The 23,765-nt window shown below is 51.5% G+C and overlaps 1 protein-coding gene across 3 annotated transcripts in view; it reads left to right on the top strand.

The window, feature by feature from the left end:
- The window catches only part of Tmem241 (transmembrane protein 241), a 130,205-nt gene that overhangs the window by 31,902 nt on the left and 74,538 nt on the right, over positions 1 to 23,765 (top strand). For all 3 annotated transcript variants that reach the window (XM_052155746.1, XM_052155747.1, XM_052155748.1), the window contains 4 exons: positions 7,004 to 7,029; positions 12,781 to 12,832; positions 14,907 to 14,955; positions 16,201 to 16,246. In XM_052155746.1, coding sequence (XP_052011706.1) covers positions 7,004 to 7,029; positions 12,781 to 12,832; positions 14,907 to 14,955; positions 16,201 to 16,246 — 173 coding nt within the window. The remainder of the gene's footprint in view (positions 1 to 7,003; positions 7,030 to 12,780; positions 12,833 to 14,906; positions 14,956 to 16,200; positions 16,247 to 23,765) is intronic.

The raw sequence follows: 23,765 nt of genomic DNA on the forward strand, positions 1-23,765 counted from the left end.
CCACCCTCAAGGGGCCCTCCCCTCTTGATCACTAATTGAGAAAATGCCCCACAGTTGGATCTCATGGAGGCACTTCCCCAACTGAAGCTCCTTTCTCTGTGATAACTCCAGCCTGTGTCAAGTTGACACACAAAACCAGCCAGTCCAGTCACTTATATCTCAGAGTTGTAGCTGAGAGCTAGAAAGGATATATGTTCGTGAAGAACACAGTCGCTCTCTCTCTCACACACTGTCGGGTGTTTCTGTGAGGGCCAGTGAGGTGACCCACTGTCTCCATGTTGTACAACCAAAATCAATCCCTAGAACCCACATGGTAGAAGAAGAGAACTGGCTGCCATAAGCTGCCCTTCGGGCTGCACATCCACACCCCCAACACTAATAATAAATGTAAAACCAAGTCGCAGTGAGGTTTGAGTTTGCCGTTATGTATAAATCTAATGGAGTGAACTCTAAAGCGTGAAATGACCCCTCAGAGCCCCATCCCAGATTGTGAGAACTTGCTTGATATGGAGCCTGGAGTTTGTTTCTCCCTACACACAGCACTGTGTTCTCTGCCCACCCCTCTCCCTTACACACACAGTTTGACTATAAACTAATAGTTGTGTGTACCTGCCTTCGCTACAGCCCACTCCCAGCTTCCCCTGAATCCTTGGATAAAAGACAGACACACAGTGGTTCAGTTTCAACTCGCCTTATTGACACAATTGCTGGGCGCTACTGTGTCCTGCCTGGAAAAGCATGCCCTTAATATTTTTGGCTCTGCTCCTCCCACCTGCCCTAAACTTCTATGTCAGCCCCTGCCAGACATCCCTGACTACCCACCTGTAGTAGTGGCCACAGGCCCCAGCTCCTCCTCAGATCTCACATGGTTGCTGGCTTCTTCTCCCTCCAAAGCATGGCAAAACTTCATACTCCTTCCTTGCATCTCCCCTCCTGCCTCCAGGGACCTTGAAGTCCTGCTTGTATCTTCTGCACAGCAACTGGCCGAAGATTTTCTTTACTGACAGATTAAGAACTAACTGAGATGTGGAGTTGTCAGCCTGCAGTCGAGATGTAGAGTTGTCATCCTGCAGTCGAGATGTAGAGTTGTCATCCTGCAGTCGAGATGTGGAGTTGTCAGCCTGCAGTTGAGATGTGGAGTTGTCAGCCTGCAGTTGAGATGTGGAGGTGTCAGCCTGCAGTCAAGATGTGGAGGTGTCAGCCTGCAGTTGAGATGTGGAGTTGTCATCCTGCAGTTGAGATGTGGAGTTGTCAGCCTGCAGTTGAGATGTGGAGGTGTCAGTCTGCAGTTGAGATGTGGAGTTGTCAGCCTGCAGTTGATATGTGGAGTTGTCAGCCTGTAGTTGAGATGTGGAGTTGTCAGCCTGCAGTTGAGATGTGGAGTTGTCAGCCTGCAGTCGAGATGTGGAGGTGTCAGCCTGCAGTTGAGATGTGGAGTTGTCAGCCTGCAGTTGAGATGTGGAGTTGTCAGCCTGCAGTTGAGATGTGGAGGTGTCAGCCTGCAGTCGAGATGTGGAGTTGTCAGCCTGCAGTTGAGATGTGGAGTTGTCAGCCTGCAGTTGAGATGTGGAGTTGTCAGCCTGCAGTCGAGATGTGGAGTTGTCAGCCTGCAGTCGAGATGTGGAGTTGTCAGCCTGCAGTCGAGATGTGGAGTTGTCAGCCTGCAGTCGAGATGTGGAGTTGTCAGCCTGCAGTTGAGATGTGGAGTTGTCAGCCTGCAGTTGAGATGTGGAGTTGTCAGCCTGCAGTTGAGATGTGGAGGTGTCAGCCTGCAGTTGAGATGTGGAGGTGTCAGCCTGCAGTTGAGATGTGGAGGTGTCAGCCTGCAGTTGAGATGTGGAGTTGTCAGCCTGCAGTTGAGATGTGGAGTTGTCAGCCTGCAGTTGAGATGTGGAGTTGTCAGCCTGCAGTCGAGATGTGGAGGTGTCAGCCTGCAGTTGAGATGTGGAGGTGTCAGCCTGCAGTTGAGATGTGGAGGTGTCAGCCTGCAGTTGAGATGTGGAGTTGTCATCCTGCAGTCGAGATGTGGAGTTGTCAGCCTGCAGTCGAGATGTGGAGTTGTCAGCCTGCAGTTGAGATGTGGAGTTGTCAGCCTGCAGTTGAGATGTGGAGTTGTCAGCCTGCAGTTGAGATGTGGAGTTGTCAGCCTGCAGTCGAGATGTGGAGTTGTCAGCCTGCAGTCGAGATGTGGAGTTGTCAGCCTGCAGTCGAGATGTGGAGTTGTCAGCCTGCAGTCGAGATGTGGAGTTGTCAGCCTGCAGTTGAGATGTGGAGTTGTCAGCCTGCAGTTGAGATGTGGAGTTGTCAGCCTGCAGTTGAGATGTGGAGGTGTCAGCCTGCAGTTGAGATGTGGAGGTGTCAGCCTGCAGTTGAGATGTGGAGGTGTCAGCCTGCAGTTGAGATGTGGAGTTGTCAGCCTGCAGTTGAGATGTGGAGTTGTCAGCCTGCAGTTGAGATGTGGAGTTGTCAGCCTGCAGTCGAGATGTGGAGGTGTCAGCCTGCAGTTGAGATGTGGAGGTGTCAGCCTGCAGTTGAGATGTGGAGGTGTCAGCCTGCAGTTGAGATGTGGAGTTGTCATCCTGCAGTCGAGATGTGGAGTTGTCAGCCTGCAGTCGAGATGTGGAGTTGTCAGCCTGCAGTTGAGATGTGGAGTTGTCAGCCTGCAGTTGAGATGTGGAGTTGTCAGCCTGCAGTTGAGATGTGGAGGTGTCAGCCTGCAGTTGAGATGTGGAGTTGTCAGCCTGCAGTGGAGATGTGGAGTTGTCATCCTGCAGTCGAGATGTGGAGTTGTCAGCCTGCAGTCGAGATGTGGAGTTGTCAGCCTGCAGTTGAGATGTAGAGTTGTCAGCCTGCAGTTGAGATGTGGAGGTGTCAGCCTGCAGTTGAGATGTGGAGTTGTCAGCCTGCAGTTGAGATGTGGAGTTGTCAGCCTGCAGTTGAGATGTGGAGTTGTCAGCCTGCAGTTGAGATGTGGAGTTGTCAGCCTGCAGTCGAGATGTGGAGGTGTCAGCCTGCAGTTGAGATGTAGAGTTGTCAGCCTGCAGTTGAGATGTGGAGGTGTCAGCCTGCAGTTGAGATGTGGAGGTGTCAGCCTGCAGTTGAGATGTATAGTTGTCAGCCTGCAGTTGAGATGTGGAGTTGTCAGCCTGCAGTTGAGATGTGGAGGTGTCAGCCTGCAGTTGAGATGTGGAGTTGTCAGCCTGCAGTTGAGATGTGGAGTTGTCAGCCTGCAGTTGAGATGTGGAGGTGTCAGCCTGCAGTCGAGATGTGGAGGTGTCAGCCTGCAGTTGAGATGTGGAGGTGTCAGTCTGCAGTTGAGATGTGGAGTTGTCATCCTGCAGTTGAGATGTGGAGTTGTCAGCCTGCAGTTGAGATGTGGAGTTGTCAGCCTGCAGTCGAGATGTGGAGTTGTCAGCCTGCAGTTGAGATGTGGAGTTGTCAGCCTGCAGTCGAGATGTGGAGTTGTCAGACTGCAGTTGAGATGTGGAGGTGTCAGCCTGCAGTTGAGATGTGGAGTTGTCAGCCTGCAGTTGAGATGTGGAGGTGTCAGCCTGCAGTTGAGATGTGGAGTTGTCAGCCTGCAGTCGAGATGTAGAGTTGTCAGCCTGCAGTTGAGATGTGGAGGTGTCAGCCTGCAGTTGAGATGTGGAGGTGTCAGTCTGCAGTTGAGATGTGGAGTTGTCAGCCTGCAGTTGAGATGTGGAGGTGTCAGCCTGCAGTCGAGATGTAGAGTTGTCAGCCTGCAGTCGAGATGTGGAGTTGTCAGCCTGCAGTTGAGATGTAGAGTTGTCAGCCTGCAGTTGAGATGTGGAGTTGTCAGCCTGCAGTTGAGATGTAGAGTTGTCATCCTGCAGTTGAGATGTGGAGTTGTCAGCCTGCAGTTGAGATGTGGAGTTGTCAGCCTGCAGTTGAGATGTGGAGTTGTCAGCCTGCAGTTGAGATGTAGAGTTGTCATCCTGCAGTTGAGATGTGGAGTTGTCAGCCTGCAGTTGAGATGTGGAGGTGTCAGCCTGCAGTTGAGATGTGGAGTTGTCATCCTGCAGTTGAGATGTGGAGTTGTCAGCCTGCAGTTGAGAGGTGGAGGTGTCAGCCTGCAGTTGAGATGTAGAGTTGTCAGCCTGCAGTCGAGATGTGGAGTTGTCAGCCTGCAGTTGAGATGTGGAGTTGCATCATGGCTCTCACGGGCTCAGAGTTGAATAGAGAAGAACTGACATTAACGTGTGGGCTTTGCTGCCCATAGGGTCATCTGTGGCTGGAACTGGATGTGAGAGGACCGGTCACCACAAGAAAGCCTTCCAGGGGGAGAGATTTGAGTTGAGCTACATGGGATATGTGGGGTTTTCCAGCTGGCAAGGGGAAAATAGAAACTTCAGGTAGAAAGATGATGCAGCAGTTGAAGTCTGGTAACTTAAGGTCAGAGAGGCTGTCACTGGAGGACTGGTAGGCAGGCTGTGGCATTAACCTCTTCCCCAATGTCCTTCATGTCTTGGGCATCTATATAGGATAATCCCTAGTTGTTGACCCATAATTATACTGGGAATGTGCTCTCAGGTTGGCACCCACGAAGGCTAAGCAGTACTTGTAGGAAATTAGACAATCCAGAGTGATTTTTGCCCTCATTATAATTTCTTTTACCCTGACCTTTCCATCCTCACCATGCTAGCCTTGAAATTGCAGTCCTGTCTGCCTCCGAGCTACTATGGGGACCGCTTACTTGTGGATTGAGGCCCTGAAATGGGAATGCCTTACAGTCAAGGCTCAGTAGTTGTCAGAGTCCTGGGCGACTGAGCTGTGTGATGGACTTTGCTCGTGTTCTAGCTCGCTATCTCAGCCTCTCAGGTCAGACAGGGCTGGGCATAGAGAAATAGATCTGGGCATCGTAGCTCATACTGCAATCCCAGTTCTCAAGAGGATGAAGCAGGGGAATTATTTTGAATCCAAAGGCAGCCTGAGCTACAAGAGACAGTTTTGTCTTGAGAAAAAAAGATAGCTGTCTGTTGTAGTATACTCCTGAATCCCAGGAGTGGAAGGTGGAGTGAGTTCAAGGCCAGCCTGGGTCATATGAGATTATTAAACAAAACAAAATGCATTATAGTTAAAATGAAATAAAACTAATTTAATATAAAAAGAACCTGCCCCCTGAGTGGGTGAACTCTAGTGGACCGGTGACATCATTGTTCTGTCATAAGCTGCAGTAGGTTCTGAGGAGACATGTTCTTCATGACAAAGGTAGACTGCCCTGCAGCCTCTGCCCTCTGAACTTGCTCTTAACAAGGCTTGATACAGCTCGAAAAACAACACATTTTACCCTAACAGGGTCAAAAATACAGGTCTTATGAGCTCAGGCATTCTGCCCACTAGGGGGCAGAACAGCCATGTTTGCCATGGCTTTGTATCCAAATAATATCTACTTATTAATAGAATAAAAACTTGCTTATTTACCAACATGTGCAACCATAAGGTATCCTGGAGAGCAGACCATGTGTTTCTTTTGTCAGCTTTTTGTTTGGTTTTTTTTTTTTTAATCTCAGATGGCCCTGGAACTGTCTGGCTGTTTAGACTGGAACTCACTCTGTAGCCAACAGTGGCCTTGAACTCACCATCCTCCTGCCTTGGGCTCTGGAGTGCTGGAATGACAGGTGTGCACCACCATACCTGGCTTTAGTCCTCTGCTTCTTCAAAACATGCTTTTGTGTCACACTGTCTGAATAGGCATCAAAAGTTATAGTTTATCCCAGACAGTAAAATGATTCTGAAATGTCCAAAATTAATATGTCGTTCTTCCTGACTGACTCAGCTAAACCTTCCTTTTTTTCTGTGCCAAGGGTTAATTTACTTGATCTGATTAGAAAGATGTTGTTGGGGTTGAGTCCAGGTTACACTTTCTTCGTTTCCAGGTTTTCTGTTTCCCTAACCTGCTATTTTTTCCCCTCTCCAAGTGTGAGACTCAATGTTCCTTAGCCTCATTTCTGTTTACTTTTCACACACCACAAAATGTGTACCTGTGCTAACAGAGTTGAATGAATGAAAGGGATATTTAGAGAGACACTGGTGTGGCTGTGCACAATAATGCATGCCCCAGTTATAGCTACAGGCGGAGGCAGGAGGATTACTTGAGTTAGGTATTCAAGAATAATCTAGAAAACATAGCAAGACCAATACCCTCTCAAAAATCATTAAATAGGAGGCAGGAGCTATGGCTTATAGGTTAAGACCAAGTACTGAGTTTGCAGAGGACCTGGGTTCGGTTCCCAGCAATCCACATCGAGTGTCTTGTAACTCCATCTCTAGGAGATCCAGTAACCTCTTCTGGCCTCCGTGGGCATCTGCACGCATGTGGTGTATGTAAAGTCATACAGACACATATGTGTAAATAAGATTTGAAATAAATCACTAATAAATTAATACATATACATACACGGAGGCTAGAAGTTGACCTATAGGTTAGTTTCTTTTCCTGTGGTGGTCATATTGACTTCTCTCTGTGTCCTTGGATTTGTGTGTGAGATTTGAAGACTGGCCCTGACATGCTATTGTTTATGAGCTCACACTGCACCAGTGGTCAAAGTGCTTTGGCAGAGGACAGCTTTGGCCTAAGTCATTTGTTTGGTTCAAGCAGCAGAAGCTACAGGGAACACTAAATGTTTGCAAGCTCTCTTTAAAGTAAATAAATTAAAGATTATTTATGTGTGTATTTTATATATGTGGATGCTTTGTCTGCCTATATGCACATCAGAAGAGGGCATCCGATCCCTTGGGATTACAACAGTTACAGATAATTATGAGCCACCGTGTGGGTGTTGGAGATTGAACTCAGGACCTTCGGAAGAGCAAACCCAAGCAATTCTCTTTGCTAAGCCATCTCTTTATTCCCTGACAGTGAGCTCTTAAGCCCCCAAAACATTTGTAATTTATTTGCTTTTTAATCTAAATGTTTCTTTTCAAGGGAATTAAAGAATTTTGAAAAACTAATTAATTATTATGTCTTTTCACTTCCATACAGAAAACATCAATCTCAAAGATCTGTAGGTAAGTTCAAACAGCTTGAGGATATAAGATTCAGCCTGATTTTAACTCAACCGATAAACTGCTGAAGGAGGGACTTACCTCCCTCCTTCATCATTTACTATCATCAGTCATATGTTTGTGCTTTGTTTCTAATTTTTTTAATTGTTCTGTTCTTTTGGCAATATTTTCTTCTGAGGGGAAAACCTAACCCAATGTTATATTTCTACAGTGAATACACAAAGCTTCACTAGTTGTACAGTGGTGGTGATGGAATGAAAACCATGCAACAACTTAAAGTCTGAGAAATAACAATGGGGTAGGGGATGGGGTAGAAGGGGGTGGGACATGCAGGGGTGGGGGAGATAGCTACTTAATAGATCATATCACACAAGCATGGCGCCCTTGTTCAGTCTCTAGCTCACACTTTGAAAGCCCAGTGTGGTAGCAGGATGTTTGTAATTCCAGTGTGGGATGGAATGGGGAGACATGATTTTGAGACCCTGTCTCAGAACACAACATGGATCATTCCTGTGGTGTGACCTCTAGCCTCCACATGTTCACACACACACATACACACACACACAGACCTCCCCATATGCACCCCTTCACACATGAACATGTGTATGTGCAGCCATGTATATTTAAAATATTTGCATTATTAAGTGTCTTAGGGTTTCCATCGCTGTGTTAAAACACCATGACCAAAAAGGCAAGTCAAGGAGGAAAGGGTTTATTCAGCGTACACTTCCATGTCACAGTTCACTATAAAAGGAAGTTGGCACAGCAACCTCAAGCCGGGGTGGACCCTAGAGGCAGGAAGTGGTGCAGAAGCCATGGAGAGGTGCTGCTTACTGCCTTGTACATCATGGCTTTCTTAGCCTGGTTTCTCATAGAACTCAGTATCACCAGACCATGGGTGGCACCATCCACAGTGGGTTGGGCCCTCCCCTGTCATTCACTAATTAAGAATTGCCTTACAGCTGGGTCTTACAGAGGCATTTTGTCAAGTGAGGTTCTCTCCCTTTAGATAACTCTAGCTTGGGTAAAGTTGACATAAACTAGCAAGCACACTGGGGCCTATGATATTCCATGATGGTAAAAGTACATCTCATGGACTGAATTATGGTTCCAAGCTATGATCATAGATAGGTTTTAAAATGCCCCGTGACTCAGAGGGGTCTCAGCAAACTGTCCCAGGCAGGCCAGACTCTGATGTAGGTACCAGTGCCTCCACATTCTTACTCTGACAGTGTTTGGTTGCGTGGACTGAGAGCTGCACCCTGAAGGCAGAACACCGCCTTCATATGCGCTGTGATAAGCTGGTTTAGGCTGTGTTGTTGCTGCACGGATTCCTGGGCTTTCATCCATCCAGTCCCCGTCACCTTCCTTGGCTTTTAGTACAGGTTGCTACTTGAATAAAATGTCAACACAATCTTAAGACCCATCCTCTTTAGGAGGAGATTAGCTGTTGTGAAAAGCTCTTTCTGATCAGAGTGATCAGAAAGATTACCTGATGTAGTCAGTGTGGCTTGAGGGCAGGTGCTGTGGGAGCTAGTCCGGTCTCACCCCTGAGATCACCCCACTTGAGAGGAAACATTGTGTGTTCTAGCTGGCCTTCCTCCAGATTCTCCTCCTCTCTTAAGCTCACCCTGCTGCTGTGTGGTACCAGGAAGCCCCTGGTGGTCCCTCCTCACTCCTCCCTCCCTGCCTTCAGTAGGCTTTGGACACTGACACACCACAGCTATCAGAGGAGGGGAGGCTGAATGCAGAGGCTTCTGGGCTGTCTGGCTCCTGTTACTCTGACCTTCCCCAAACCAGGGCTCAGCTATGAGGGATTCCCAGTGTCTCATTCTGCCTTGGGCCCTAACAGCTCTGCAAGTCTGGGTGCAGTACACAGCCACATGTTACAGCAGGGAGGACCATTGGAATGGACGGGCATCACTGTTCACAGTGTACTGAGGCTGTGACTCTCGGGTTGTACATTACATCGGTGTGTGTGTGTGTGCGTGTGTGTGTGTGTTTGGGCACATATATATGTTTGTGATCTGTTGGGTTAAGGGTGCCCCACATCCGCCATAGGGCTCAGGCCACTGGTGGAGGCAGGGAGCACAGTGTGAGGTTCCCGGGACTGCTGGGTACTGCAGGGTCTAGCTCTCAAGCTCTGGGGCACCAGGCGCTGCTGGGGTCCATGGCAGAGCTGAGAATGAAGTGGGCCCCCCTGCAGGCTGGATGATCTACCCTGGGGCCAAGGGGGAAAGAGGGGAGAGCTCCTGCGGTGGTGGTGGTAGGGAGCTTGGCTTGGTGGAGGCCATGGCTGGGAGCACTGAGAGGCCTTCTGTGGGAGATTAGTGGTTGGCTCTTTAGGCAAAGGCAGGAAGGAGTGTCTGGGAAGGGGAGTTTATTAGCTAAGCCTCCAGGCCTTTAGGTACCTCATTAAAATGGAGGTCCTCTACCTGTGGAGGGGATTGGGGTATTTCTCTTATATGTTTGATGGCCACAAACCTGTGGAAAGCTGAGACCTCATGCCAGGAGCCTGATGTCCAGAAGCATGGCAAAATGCCTACCATGCCTCAGGGTCACAGAGGTTCCAACCTTAGCTCAGTCAGAAACAACAATGATCTATATAGAGAACTCTGTACATGGAGTATGTATATTGGTATAAGATGCCTTATCATGCCCTATGTAAAATTCTCCTGAAAGCCAGGTATGGTGGCATAGTAAGCCCTGTAATATCAGCTTCTCAGAAGGCTGAGGCCACCTCGGGTCAAGGTCATGAGATCCTCTCTCATGATAAAACGTAAAACCAGGGCTGGGATAACTCAGCAGTGGAGTATTTGCTTAGCATGGGTGAGACTATAGGGCCAGCTCCCATTACTGAAAAAATAAATTAAGATTTCCAGGTGTAGAGGCTGTACTGAGTACAGCCCATCATGTGCAGATATCGTGCTGGGCGCTGCCCTCCGTGTGCAGACATCGTGCTGGGCGCTGCCCTCCATGTGCGGATGCTGTGCCGGGCGCTGCCCTCCGTGTGCGGATGCTGTGCCGGGCGCTGCCCTCCGTGTGCGGATGCTGTGCCGGGCGCTGCCCTCCGTGTGCGGATGCTGTGCCGGGCGCTGCCCTCCGTGTGCGGATGCTGTGCCGGGCGCTGCCCTCCGTGTGCGGAAGCTGTGCTGGGCGCTGCCCTCTGTGTACTGCCTTTGCCCTTCTCTCAGTTGCCAGTCATGCAAAGATCAGGGGCAGGGGTAGGACTATGCATATCGCTCTCTTAGAAAATGGCTGGAGAAGGGGCAGTAAGCTGGCTTGCCATCAGTGCTCTTTTGGTGAAATTTGTTGGACAAAACCCAAAGCAATGTCTTTCCATGTCTGAAACCCAGAAGAGAGGCGCCAAAGCCAGGGGTCCCGACACCCCAAGTAGACTGTGATCAGCAAGGAGAGCTCTGAGAATCCCTCTGGGTGGATGTGGGATGCTGTTGGTTTGGTTAGTTGGTTGGTTGGTTTGGTTTGGCTTTTTGAGACAGGGATTATCTGTGTAATCCTGACTGTCCTTTAACTCACTCTGTAGACCAGGCTAGCCTCTAACTCAAAGATCTGCCTGCCTCTGCCTCCCAAGTGCTGGGGTTAACAGCATGTGCTACCACCACCTGGCTGTGTTGGGGTTTTGTAAGAGAATTTTTAAGAGGAATATTTTGTAGAAATCTCTAAATATGTATAAAAGTAGACAATATAAAATGAAGTCTCTGGATGGGTTTCCTAGTCAGTGATTCTCATCTTGCAGCCCCGCCCTCTCCCTTCCCTCTGGATGACTTTGAAGCAAAACCTAGAATGGTAACCTTTCACCTATATTTCAGGAGTGTAAAGGTTTTTCTTAAAAACATTTTGTCTGGGAAGCAAAGCAAGAGGTGCGGAGAGATGCTCAGAGGTTAAGAGCACTTGGACGCTTTTCCAGAGGACCCAGGTTCAATTCCCAGCAAGCAGTGGCATCTCACAACTGTCTGTAACTCTGGTTCTGGGGGATCTGATACCCTCATGTAGACATACCTACAAGCAAAACACTAATGCACACAAGATAAAATAAACAAGCCATTTAAAAAAAGACAGTATTTAAAAAAAAGATTAAGCCTCTTCCTGTAAGCAGCCAGAGGTAAGCTGTGAAGATGGTTCCCTACTCTCTTGACCCAGAGAACCCCACAAAATCATGCAAATCAAGAGGCTCAAACCTTCGTGTTCACTTTAAGAACACTCAGGAGACTTCATCAAGGGTATGCATATCTGTAAAACCACTGAGTGTTTGAAGGATGTCACTTTAAAGAAGCAATGTATGGGCCGGGCAGTGGTGGTGTACACCTTTAATTCCAGCAGCACTCGGGAGGCAGAGGCAGGTGGATTTCTGAGTTTGAGGCCAGCCTGGTCTACAGAGTTAGTTCCAGGACAACCAGGCCTACACACAGAAACCCTGTCTCAATCAATCAATCAATCAATCAATCAATAAATAAATAAATAAATGCAATGTGTGCCAGCCATTCTGGTGGTATGGTGGAATTGGTTGGTGACCCCCGGCCAAACAGTGAGCCTGGACACAGGGACGGTGGCCAAAAATGAGTGTTGAATTTTTGCGGCACATGCTTAAAAAATGCAGAGAGTAATACTGAACTTAAGGGTTTAGACGTGGTTCTCTAGTCACTGAACATATGGAGGTGAACAAGGCACTAAGATGCTCAGGCGAACCTACAGAGCTCATGGCTGGATTAGCCGAAACATGAGCTCCCCCTGCCACATTGAGAAGATCCTCACCGAGAAAGGACAGGTCCTTCCAAAGCCAGAAGAGGAAGCTGCACAGAAGAAAAAGATATTCCAGAAGAAACTGAAGAAACAAAAACTCATGGCACAGGAATAAATTCAGCATAAAATAAATGCAGATAAAGTAAAAAAAAAAAAAAAGATTAAGCAAGAGTCCTACAGTGGATTCCTACATTTTCACATTTCTACCTTTTATTGTATTTGTTTTTTTCTTTCTTTCTCCCCCCCCCTCTCTCTCTCTCTCACACACACACACATATGAGAGAAGGCTTACTTGCCTTCCCATTAAATGTTTTAAAACTACATTTATTTATTGGTGTGTGTGTGCGTGTGCGTGTGCGTGTGTGTGTGTGTTCCTGTGATCTGTGGAGGTTAAAGGACAATTTACTGGGGTTTTCTTTCCTTCCATCATGACCCAGGAATTAAACTCATATATATATATATATCCATGCATATAAATGTAACTTAGTATATCTAAGAATATATATGTGTGTGTGTACATATGTATATATACATATACAAATGTGAATCAGAAAAATACAGGTAAATACACACACAAGTGAATCAGAATACCTGTATTTTTCTGATTCACTTGAGAAGCAGTTTCAGAGACCATGACCCTGTTCTTAAGTACTTTGTCTCTTAGTATCAACCATCCTTGATATAACCAGAATACACTGACATTTGGGAAGCAGCTAGCTGAGGCACAGGAGACACCTGACTGTCAGCAGAGCATACAACTGTGAGATGTAGGTGGGGGGCTCTCAGATGCTCAGGGGAGCTGGGTGCTCTTAGAGTCTCTTGGCCACTTGCCCATTCCAGAGGTTGTGCTTCTGCCTGTGCACACACCAGGGCCTGCTCCGATGTCTCTCGGCCACTTGTCCGTTCCGGAGGGTGTGTTTCTGCCTGTGCACACACCAGGGCCTGCTCCAATGTTGAAAACTGAAGTTGCCTATTTGATCTGCCTGTCCACAGTGCCCTCTTCCTCTCGGCTGCTGCAGGGTGCCTTCCCTTCCAGGACTCTCAGGTAAGTCCAGGTGCACTCCGTACCTTCAAAGACCCTGTGGCTCTCTGAAGCACACATAGATGTGCAGTGCTTCTGCGCCTCTTTCTTTTAGAACCAGGATGACACAGCCTAGCAACACACGTGCGGAAGCTATCGGGCCGGGCTGGCTGCCTTGTAGCTCAGCCGGCCATTTTTCCCGGCCTTGCAACAGTGGCTCCTGGCGGGGTGCAGTCTAACTCATGTAACTGCCTCAGGAACCTCTGATCCCACTCCTAAGTAACTGAAGACTCAGGCACTGATTCAAAGTTGAAGTCAACTCTTCTCCTACAATGTCTTCTTCTGCAGGGGTTTTCACTGGCATGCTAGGCTGGGTGTAGTTTATATCCTATGAGGCACTTAGAGGCCACTTTCAGCCCTAGTAATCACCTCATTGTGTGGTAGATATTAATTGGGGATTTCTATCTCAAAGACACAGTACCTTTATATTTATAATAAGCCTTAAATGCACCAGAGCTGGACAAGTGTCAACCCTCTATGTTATTTTGTCTACTTTCCTATCAATAACCCGATATATAGCCTGCCGTGTTCCACCTGGGCTGCTCCAACTCTAACTGGTCAACCCTCATGGCTCTGGTCTCACAATCCACCTACTGCATGGCGTCTTTTTCTCTCTTCTCCTTGTGGTCTCTGTGTCAGACTCCAAGCCTAGGAACTGGAGCCCCACCTACCCCTCTTCTTCCTGACTACAGGCTGTGGGCATCTTTTTTTAAGCAATAGTTTTAAATTAAGGAGCAACGTTATATAGTATCACTTGGTGTGTGTAAGGATCTCCTTGTCCCTAAGGATCTCTCTCTCTCTCTCTCTCTCTCTCTCTCTCTCTCTCTCTCTCTCTCTCTCTCTCTCTCTGTGTGTGTGTGTGTGTGTGTGTGTTAGGTGGGCAACCAGATCTTGGGGGCCAGGATTTAGCATACAATACATAGCAACAGACCAAACCTCAACAATTACCCTATTTTCTGTGTAAATCTTTTTTCTTTTTTAAAGACTTATCAATTATTATATGTAAGTGCACTATAGCTGTCTTCAGACACACCAGAAGAGGGCATCTGATCTCATTACAGATGGTTGTGAGTCACCATGTAGTTGCTGGGATTTGAACTCAGGACCTCTGGAAGAGCAGTCAGTGCTCTTAACTGCTGAGCCATCTCTCCAGCTCTCATTTGTCTTTTTTAACTTACCTTCCCTCTTTCTCCCTTAGTATTAATACTCTACTGAGTGTCAGGCACTGAGTTAGGCACCAAGGATACAAATACTAGTCTGTTCCAGCAGAAATTGGAGACAGCAAAGGGGAGGGAAACAGACTAAGACAACAGATCATGATAACACAGAGAGGCCAGGGCTCTGCCCAGGGAAGCCCTGAGGCTGGGAAATCCCTCAGAGGGCTCAGAGACCCTAAACGGTAGGAATAACTAACAGTTACTGGACTTGCCTTATGACGGGCTCTGTGCTGTGCTTTATGTAGTTTGCCTTATTTAAAGTTTCACAACAGGGACAAGGGAGATGCTCATTGCATAAGTACTTGAGGACCAGAGTGTGGATTTCTAGTGCCTACGTGAAAGAAAGAAAGGAAGGAAGGAAGGAAGGAAGGAAGGAAGGAAGGAAGAAAGAAAGAAAGAAAGAAAGAAAGAAAGAAAGAAAGAAAGAAAGAAAGAAAGAAAGAAAGAAAGAAAGAAAGAAAGAAAGAAAGAAAGAAAAAAGGCAACCAGACTGGGTGTGGTGGTACAAACCTAAAATCTCAGTGCACACAGAGAGGAGACAATAGCATGTCTAGGGTTGGATTCCATTCTTTACCATAACAGACATACAAGTCTTCTTTTCGGATGCCATTGCATTTGAACACATTGGGGGGGGGGGGTTGGCAGAGTAGGGTACTGGGTACAGGAAAATGTCTGGGGCCACTGGGTGGGAAATGAACTGATTCTAAGCCCCAGGAAGGTTTCTCTGGAGCCTTCTGCTCTCTCTGTTTACCATCTGATTCCTGATAGCTGTACAAATTCCTGCCTGTCTATAACTTGGCCTTTTTAATCCTGTGTTGCAGTTTGATCCGGATGGATATTTTTGGGCTCTAATCCACTTCTTTTGTGTAGGTAAGTTTTTAAAAGTTTTTTCTTAAAACAATTGAGAATTGTTATTAAGCTCTTACTATGTAGCCATTTTTAGTGATCCTAGACAGTAGGAAAATTAAAATATTAAGATTAAAGTAAAAATGGACATTTTCCAGATTTTGTTTTTTCCACTTTGAACTTTTCCTCAAATATTTCTATTTTCAACATAATTATCTTTTGTGCCAAATTCTCCTTGGTTTGGGTTTCATTTGTCTTTTTGTTTTTGTTTTTCAAGTCTGCATTTCTCAATGTAGCCCCGGATATCTTTGTAGACCAGGCTGGCCTTGAACTCACAGAGACCCACCTACCTGCCTCTGCCTCCCGAGTGCTGGGATGGAAGGTGTGCAGTGTGTGTGCCACAGTGCCTGGCTTAGGTTTCATTTGTAATGCTGGTTGGTCTTTCCTAAAAATAGCAGACTCAGTGTCTGAGTGTCAGTAGAGCAGCTGCTGGCGTGACTGCCCCAGGAGGAGCAAGGGCTCATTTATTACCCAGAGGCATCTGAAAGAGTCCAGAGCAGAGAGGGAAAGCAGGGTGGTCATGGCCAGGGCTGGGAAGTGGGAGAGAGTACTGGGGTAGCAAGAGACAGAGCACAGTAGAAAAAGCTGAGAGAGGGAGAGAGTGTGGGCGAGGCGATCCTCTATAAAGAGGACGAGTGGCTGGGGGAGAGACTCTTTTGGGGAAGAAAAACTCATTTCACAAGTTCCTAAGGAATACTTGCTTTATCTGACCACCAGAAATCTGTAGTCCTGCTTGGGCTCATTTCTGGAAATGCGGGCTTTGAGATCTAACACTCAGAATGGCCTGTCTAAATTTTTTTCCAGTAGGAAACAAAAACCCCAAAAAGGCAAAATTTAAAGACAGTGTGATTTTAATTAAAGTCACGAGTTCAGTATTTGCCATTTGACTTGGTTGAGATCAGAACTCGGGGGTGGGGTGGGGTCTGTCCATTCTCCACTCGCAACATGGGAAGAGCTAAAACCGCCCTATTATCAGTGCCACCTAGCCATTCCTGGCTGAGAGCTTCCTCCAGGGCTGAAGGGCCTGGCATGATCGTGGGATTTGCATCCCTGAAGTCCCTGCTGCTGTTTCCTTCTGTCAGAGTGTGAAATGGGAAGAGGGAGCTGGGAGCCAGCTGCCCTTCTCCCTGTGGGTTTTTCTGCTTTGCTGGAAGTGTAGGCGGCTCCTTAAACAGAAAGTGCCAGTGACTCCTGTCCCTTCATGTCTAGGTTCTTACAAAATACTTCGGAAGTCCCGGAAGCCCACTGTGCTAAGGTAAGCTCTTAACATTTGGGGAGTTGACTAGCAAAGGAGATGAGACCCACACACACAATAAAGGTCTTCCCTCTAGCCAGAGATGCAGCTAGGAGAGTAGATGGCCTCCAGAGCCATTGTTGCTAATTGGGCCTCTTTTAGGCTTGTTACCGCCTGCCTTCTGCAGTGTGTGCAGAGGTGAGGAAGTTCTATCCTTCAAGCACAGCCACATAGGTGAACATTTAGTGAAATGCCCGAATGCTCAGCTACTCAGGGTGCCACTTGCCTCCTGTAAGGGTCCATGGTTCACCTAAGGATGACACCCCAGACTCAGATAGTATGTAAATGCAAAAACTGTTTTGTTCTGCCGAAGTCCAGCATGCTGAGGACTCCCATGACCAAGATAGAGACCCCAAGTGGGCTTGCAGGCCTGATTTAAAGCACATAAGGGAATTCCAGAGTTGGTGACCTCTATGTTAATCTGTTGGGTCTGCCTCTATGGACTTTACCAGGGTGTGGGAGCTACAAACTTGCTGGGGAGGGCTGAAAACTGTTGCTGAGGAAGTCTGGAAATTGCTGCTGAACCATTGTCCTTGCCTCAGGTCAGGTGGAAGGGCAGCTTCTGAGGCCTGGGCTTTTCTGGATTTGACCAGTTCTTGGGAACAGAGATTTAGGCCTACTCTCATTAACTGCCAACTTGACGCCTATCATGGAGCCAGCCTAGCCTTCTCACTACATCTAATGCAGAAGTGCAGCTTCTGCATTCTTGTTTTGACAGCACCTAAAACTTGACTCAGTTTATATCTGGACGTTTCTCTAGTTTCCAGTCTGTTCTAAGTAGCCAATGAAACAACCTTAGTGAATACAAATAAAAATAAATAAAATTAAAAAAAAAAAAAAAGAAAGAAAAGAATTTTGCCTCCACTCAGTTGGAGCCTGAGACTGGCGAGATGGCCTCTGGGTGGTGACTGGAGGCACGGAAAGGGAAGCCTAGGGGATGACTCCCAGGTGAAGGCCCTGACTCTGTGACTCCCAGGTGAAGGCCCTGTCCCTGTGACTCCCAGGTGAAGGCCCTGACTCTGTGACTCCCAGGTGAAAGCCCTGTCCCTGTGACTCCCAGGTGAAGGCCCTGTCCCTGTGACTCCCAGGTGAAGGCCCTGACTCTGTGACATCCAGGTGAAGGCCCTAACTCTGTGACTCCCAGGTGAAGGCCCTGTCCCTGTGACTCCCAGGTGAAGGCCCTGACTCTGTGACTCCCAGGTGAAGGCCCTGTCCCTGTGACTCCCAGGTGAAGGCCCTGACTCTGTGACTCCCAGGTGAAGGCCCTGTCCCTGTGACTCCCAGGTGAAGGCCCTGACTCTGTGACTCCCAGGTGAAGGCCCTGACTCTGTGTCTCCCAGGTGAAGGCCCTGACTCTGTGACTCCCAGCTGAAGGCCCTGTCCCTGTGACTCCCAGGTGAAGGCCCTGACTCTGTGACTCCCAGGTGAAGGCCCTGTCCCTGTGACTCCCAGGTGAAGGCCCTGACTCTGTGACTCCCAGGTGAAAGCCCTGTCCCTGTGACTCCCAGGTGAAGGCCCTGTCCCTGTGACTCCCAGGTGAAAGCCCTGACTCTGTGACATCCAGGTGAAGGCCCTGACTCTGTGACTCCCAGGTGAAGGCCCTGTCCCTGTGACTCCCAGGTGAAGGCCCTGACTCTGTGACTCCCAGGTGAAGGCCCTGTCCCTGTGACTCCCAGGTGAAGGCCCTGACTCTGTGACTCCCAGGTGAAGGCCCTGTCCCTGTGACTCCCAGGTGAAGGCCCTGACTCTGTGACTCCCAGGTGAAGGCCCTGTCCCTGTGTCTCCCAGGTGAAGGCCCTGACTCTGTGACTCCCAGCTGAAGGCCATGTCCCTGTGACTCCCAGGTGAAGGCCCTGACTCTGTGACTCCCAGCTGAAGGCCCTGTCCCTGTGACTCCCAGGTGAAGGCCCTGACTCTGTGACTCCCAGGTGAAGGCCCTGTCCCTGTGACATCCAGGTGAAGGCCCTGTCCCTGTGACTCCCAGGTGAAGGCCCTGACTCTGTGACTCCCAGGTGAAGGCCCTGTCCCTGTGACTCCCAGGTGAAGGCCCTGTCCCTGTGACTCCCAGGTGAAGGCCCTGACTCTGTGACTCCTAGGTGAAGGCCCTGTCCCTGTGACTCCCAGGTGAAGGCCCTGTCCCTGTGACTCCCAGGTGAAGGCCCTGACTCTGTGACTCCTAGGTGAAGGCCCTGTCCCTGTGACTCCCAGGTGAAGGCCCTGTCCCTGTGACTCCCAGGTGATGGCCCTGACTCTGTGACATCCAGGTGAAGGCCCTGTCCCTGTGACTCCCAGGTGAAGGCCCTGTCCCTGTGACTCCCAGGTGAAGGCCCTGACTCTGTGACTCCCAGGTGAAGGCCCTGTCCCTGTGTCTCCCAGGTGAAGGCCCTGACTCTGTGACTCCCAGCTGAAGGCCCTGTCCCTGTGACTCCCAGGTGAAGGCCCTGACTCTGTGACTCCCAGGTGAAGGCCCTGTCCCTGTGACTCCCAGGTGAAGGCCCTGACTCTGTGACTCCCAGGTGAAGGCCCTGTCCCTGTGACATCCAGGTGAAGGCCCTGTCCCTGTGACTCCCAGGTGAAGGCCCTGACTCTGTGACTCCCAGGTGAAGGCCCTGACTCTGTGACTCCCAGGTGAAGGCCCTGTCCCTGTGACTCCCAGGTGAAGGCCCTGACTCTGTGACTCCTAGGTGAAGGCCCTGTCCCTGTGACTCCCAGGTGAAGGCCCTGACTCTGTGACTCCCAGGTGAAGGCCCTGTCCCTGTGACTCCCAGGTGAAGGCCCTGACTCTGTGACTCCCAGGTGAAGGCCCTGTCCCTGTGACTCCCAGGTGAAGGCCCTGACTCTGTGACTCCTAGGTGAAGGCCCTGTCCCTGTGACTCCCAGGTGAAGGCCCTGTCCCTGTGACTCCCAGGTGAAGGCCCTGACTCTGTGACATCCAGGTGAAGGCCCTGTCCCTGTGACTCCCAGGTGAAGGCCCTGTCCCTGTGACTCCCAGGTGAAGGCCCTGACTCTGTGACTCCCAGGTGAAGGCCCTGACTCTGACTCCCAGGTGAAGGCCCTGTCCCTGTGACTCCCAGGTGAAGGCCCTGTCCCTGTGACTCCCAGGTGAAGGCCCTGTCCCTGTGACTCCCAGGTGAAGGCCCTGACTCTGTGACATCCAGGTGAAGGCCCTGACTCTGTGACTCCCAGGTGAAGGCCCTGTCCCTGTGACTCCCAGGTGAAGGCCCTGACTCTGTGACTCCCAGGTGAAGGCCCTGTCCCTGTGACTCCCAGGTGAAGGCCCTGACTCTGTGACTCCCAGGTGAAGGCCCTGTCCCTGTGTCTCCCAGGTGAAGGCCCTGACTCTGTGACTCCCAGCTGAAGGCCCTGTCCCTGTGACTCCCAGGTGAAGGCCCTGACTCTGTGACTCCCAGGTGAAGGCCCTGTCCCTGTGACTCCCAGGTGAAGGCCCTGACTCTGTGACTCCCAGGTGAAAGCCCTGTCCCTGTGACTCCCAGGTGAAGGCCCTGTCCCTGTGACTCCCAGGTGAAGGCCCTGACTCTGTGACATCCAGGTGAAGGCCCTGACTCTGTGACTCCCAGGTGAAGGCCCTGTCCCTGTGACTCCCAGGTGAAGGCCCTGACTCTGTGACTCCCAGGTGAAGGCCCTGTCCCTGTGACTCCCAGGTGAAGGCCCTGACTCTGTGACTCCCAGGTGAAGGCCCTGTCCCTGTGACTCCCAGGTGAAGGCCCTGACTCTGTGACTCCCAGGTGAAGGCCCTGACTCTGTGTCTCCCAGGTGAAGGCCCTGACTCTGTGACTCCCAGCTGAAGGCCCTGTCCCTGTGACTCCCAGGTGAAGGCCCTGACTCTGTGACTCCCAGGTGAAGGCCCTGTCCCTGTGACTCCCAGGTGAAGGCCCTGACTCTGTGACATCCAGGTGAAGGCCCTGACTCTGTGACTCCCAGGTGAAGGCCCTGTCCCTGTGACTCCCAGGTGAAGGCCCTGACTCTGTGACTCCCAGGTGAAGGCCCTGTCCCTGTGACTCCCAGGTGAAGGCCCTGACTCTGTGACTCCCAGGTGAAGGCCCTGTCCCTGTGACTCCCAGGTGAAGGCCCTGACTCTGTGACTCCCAGGTGAAGGCCCTGTCCCTGTGTCTCCCAGGTGAAGGCCCTGACTCTGTGACTCCCAGCTGAAGGCCCTGTCCCTGTGACTCCCAGGTGAAGGCCCTGACTCTGTGACTCCCAGCTGAAGGCCCTGTCCCTGTGACTCCCAGGTGAAGGCCCTGACTCTGTGACTCCCAGGTGAAGGCCCTGTCCCTGTGACATCCAGGTGAAGGCCCTGTCCCTGTGACTCCCAGGTGAAGGCCCTGACTCTGTGACTCCCAGGTGAAGGCCCTGTCCCTGTGACTCCCAGGTGAAGGCCCTGTCCCTGTGACTCCCAGGTGAAGGCCCTGACTTTGTGACTCCTAGGTGAAGGCCCTGTCCCTGTGACTCCCAGGTGAAGGCCCTGACTCTGTGACTCCCAGGTGAAGGCCCTGTCCCTGTGACTCCCAGGTGAAGGCCCTGACTCTGTGACTCCCAGGTGAAGGCCCTGTCCCTGTGACTCCCAGGTGAAGGCCCTGACTCTGTGACTCCTAGGTGAAGGCCCTGTCCCTGTGACTCCCAGGTGAAGGCCCTGTCCCTGTGACTCCCAGGTGATGGCCCTGACTCTGTGACATCCAGGTGAAGGCCCTGTCCCTGTGACTCCCAGGTGAAGGCCCTGTCCCTGTGACTCCCAGGTGAAGGCCCTGACTCTGTGACTCCCAGGTGAAGGCCCTGTCCCTGTGTCTCCCAGGTGAAGGCCCTGACTCTGTGACTCCCAGCTGAAGGCCCTGTCCCTGTGACTCCCAGGTGAAGGCCCTGACTCTGTGACTCCCAGGTGAAGGCCCTGTCCCTGTGACTCCCAGGTGAAGGCCCTGACTCTGTGACTCCCAGGTGAAGGCCCTGTCCCTGTGACATCCAGGTGAAGGCCCTGTCCCTGTGACTCCCAGGTGAAGGCCCTGACTCTGTGACTCCCAGGTGAAGGCCCTGACTCTGTGACTCCCAGGTGAAGGCCCTGTCCCTGTGACTCCCAGGTGAAGGCCCTGACTCTGTGACTCCTAGGTGAAGGCCCTGTCCCTGTGACTCCCAGGTGAAGGCCCTGACTCTGTGACTCCCAGGTGAAGGCCCTGTCCCTGTGACTCCCAGGTGAAGGCCCTGACTCTGTGACTCCCAGGTGAAGGCCCTGTCCCTGTGACTCCCAGGTGAAGGCCCTGACTCTGTGACTCCTAGGTGAAGGCCCTGTCCCTGTGACTCCCAGGTGAAGGCCCTGTCCCTGTGACTCCCAGGTGAAGGCCCTGACTCTGTGACATCCAGGTGAAGGCCCTGTCCCTGTGACTCCCAGGTGAAGGCCCTGTCCCTGTGACTCCCAGGTGAAGGCCCTGACTCTGTGACTCCCAGGTGAAGGCCCTGACTCTGACTCCCAGGTGAAGGCCCTGTCCCTGTGACTCCCAGGTGAAGGCCCTGTCCCTGTGACTCCCAGGTGAAGGCCCTGTCCCTGTGACTCCCAGGTGAAGGCCCTGACTCTGTGACATCCAGGTGAAGGCCCTGACTCTGTGACTCCCAGGTGAAGGCCCTGTCCCTGTGACTCCCAGGTGAAGGCCCTGACTCTGTGACTCCCAGGTGAAGGCCCTGTCCCTGTGACTCCCAGGTGAAGGCCCTGACTCTGTGACTCCCAGGTGAAGGCCCTGTCCCTGTGTCTCCCAGGTGAAGGCCCTGACTCTGTGACTCCCAGCTGAAGGCCCTGTCCCTGTGACTCCCAGGTGAAGGCCCTGACTCTGTGACTCCCAGGTGAAGGCCCTGTCCCTGTGACTCCCAGGTGAAGGCCCTGACTCTGTGACTCCCAGGTGAAGGCCCTGTCCCTGTGACTCCCAGGTGAAGGCCCTGACTCTGTGACTCCCAGGTGAAGGCCCTGTCCCTGTGACTCCCAGGTGAAGGCCCTGACTCTGTGACTCCCAGGTGAAGGCCCTGTCCCTGTGTCTCCCAGGTGAAGGCCCTGACTCTGTGACTCCCAGCTGAAGGCCCTGTCCCTGTGACTCCCAGGTGAAGGCCCTGACTCTGTGACTCCCAGCTGAAGGCCCTGTCCCTGTGACTCCCAGGTGAAGGCCCTGACTCTGTGACTCCCAGGTGAAGGCCCTGTCCCTGTGACATCCAGGTGAAGGCCCTGTCCCTGTGACTCCCAGGTGAAGGCCCTGACTCTGTGACTCCCAGGTGAAGGCCCTGTCCCTGTGACTCCCAGGTGAAGGCCCTGTCCCTGTGACTCCCAGGTGAAGGCCCTGACTCTGTGACTCCTAGGTGAAGGCCCTGTCCCTGTGACTCCCAGGTGAAGGCCCTGTCCCTGTGACTCCCAGGTGATGGCCCTGACTCTGTGACATCCAGGTGAAGGCCCTGTCCCTGTGACTCCCAGGTGAAGGCCCTGTCCCTGTGACTCCCAGGTGAAGGCCCTGACTCTGTGACTCCCAGGTGAAGGCCCTGTCCCTGTGTCTCCCAGGTGAAGGCCCTGACTCTGTGACTCCCAGCTGAAGGCCCTGTCCCTGTGACTCCCAGGTGAAGGCCCTGACTCTGTGACTCCCAGGTGAAGGCCCTGTCCCTGTGACTCCCAGGTGAAGGCCCTGACTCTGTGACTCCCAGGTGAAGGCCCTGTCCCTGTGACATCCAGGTGAAGGCCCTGTCCCTGTGACTCCCAGGTGAAGGCCCTGACTCTGTGACTCCCAGGTGAAGGCCCTGACTCTGTGACTCCCAGGTGAAGGCCCTGTCCCTGTGACTCCCAGGTGAAGGCCCTGACTCTGTGACTCCTAGGTGAAGGCCCTGTCCCTGTGACTCCCAGGTGAAGGCCCTGACTCTGTGACTCCCAGGTGAAGGCCCTGTCCCTGTGACTCCCAGGTGAAGGCCCTGACTCTGTGACTCCCAGGTGAAGGCCCTGTCCCTGTGACTCCCAGGTGAAGGCCCTGACTCTGTGACTCCTAGGTGAAGGCCCTGTCCCTGTGACTCCCAGGTGAAGGCCCTGTCCCTGTGACTCCCAGGTGAAGGCCCTGACTCTGTGACATCCAGGTGAAGGCCCTGTCCCTGTGACTCCCAGGTGAAGGCCCTGTCCCTGTGACTCCCAGGTGAAGGCCCTGACTCTGTGACTCCCAGGTGAAGGCCCTGACTCTGACTCCCAGGTGAAGGCCCTGTCCCTGTGACTCCCAGGTGAAGGCCCTGTCCCTGTGACTCCCAGGTGAAGGCCCTGTCCCTGTGACTCCCAGGTGAAGGCCCTGACTCTGTGACATCCAGGTGAAGGCCCTGACTCTGTGACTCCCAGGTGAAGGCCCTGTCCCTGTGACTCCCAGGTGAAGGCCCTGACTCTGTGACTCCCAGGTGAAGGCCCTGTCCCTGTGACTCCCAGGTGAAGGCCCTGACTCTGTGACTCCCAGGTGAAGGCCCTGTC

The sequence above is a fragment of the Apodemus sylvaticus genome, chromosome 13, assembly GCF_947179515.1.
Source record: "Apodemus sylvaticus chromosome 13, mApoSyl1.1, whole genome shotgun sequence".
Classification (NCBI taxonomy): Eukaryota; Metazoa; Chordata; class Mammalia; order Rodentia; family Muridae; genus Apodemus; species Apodemus sylvaticus.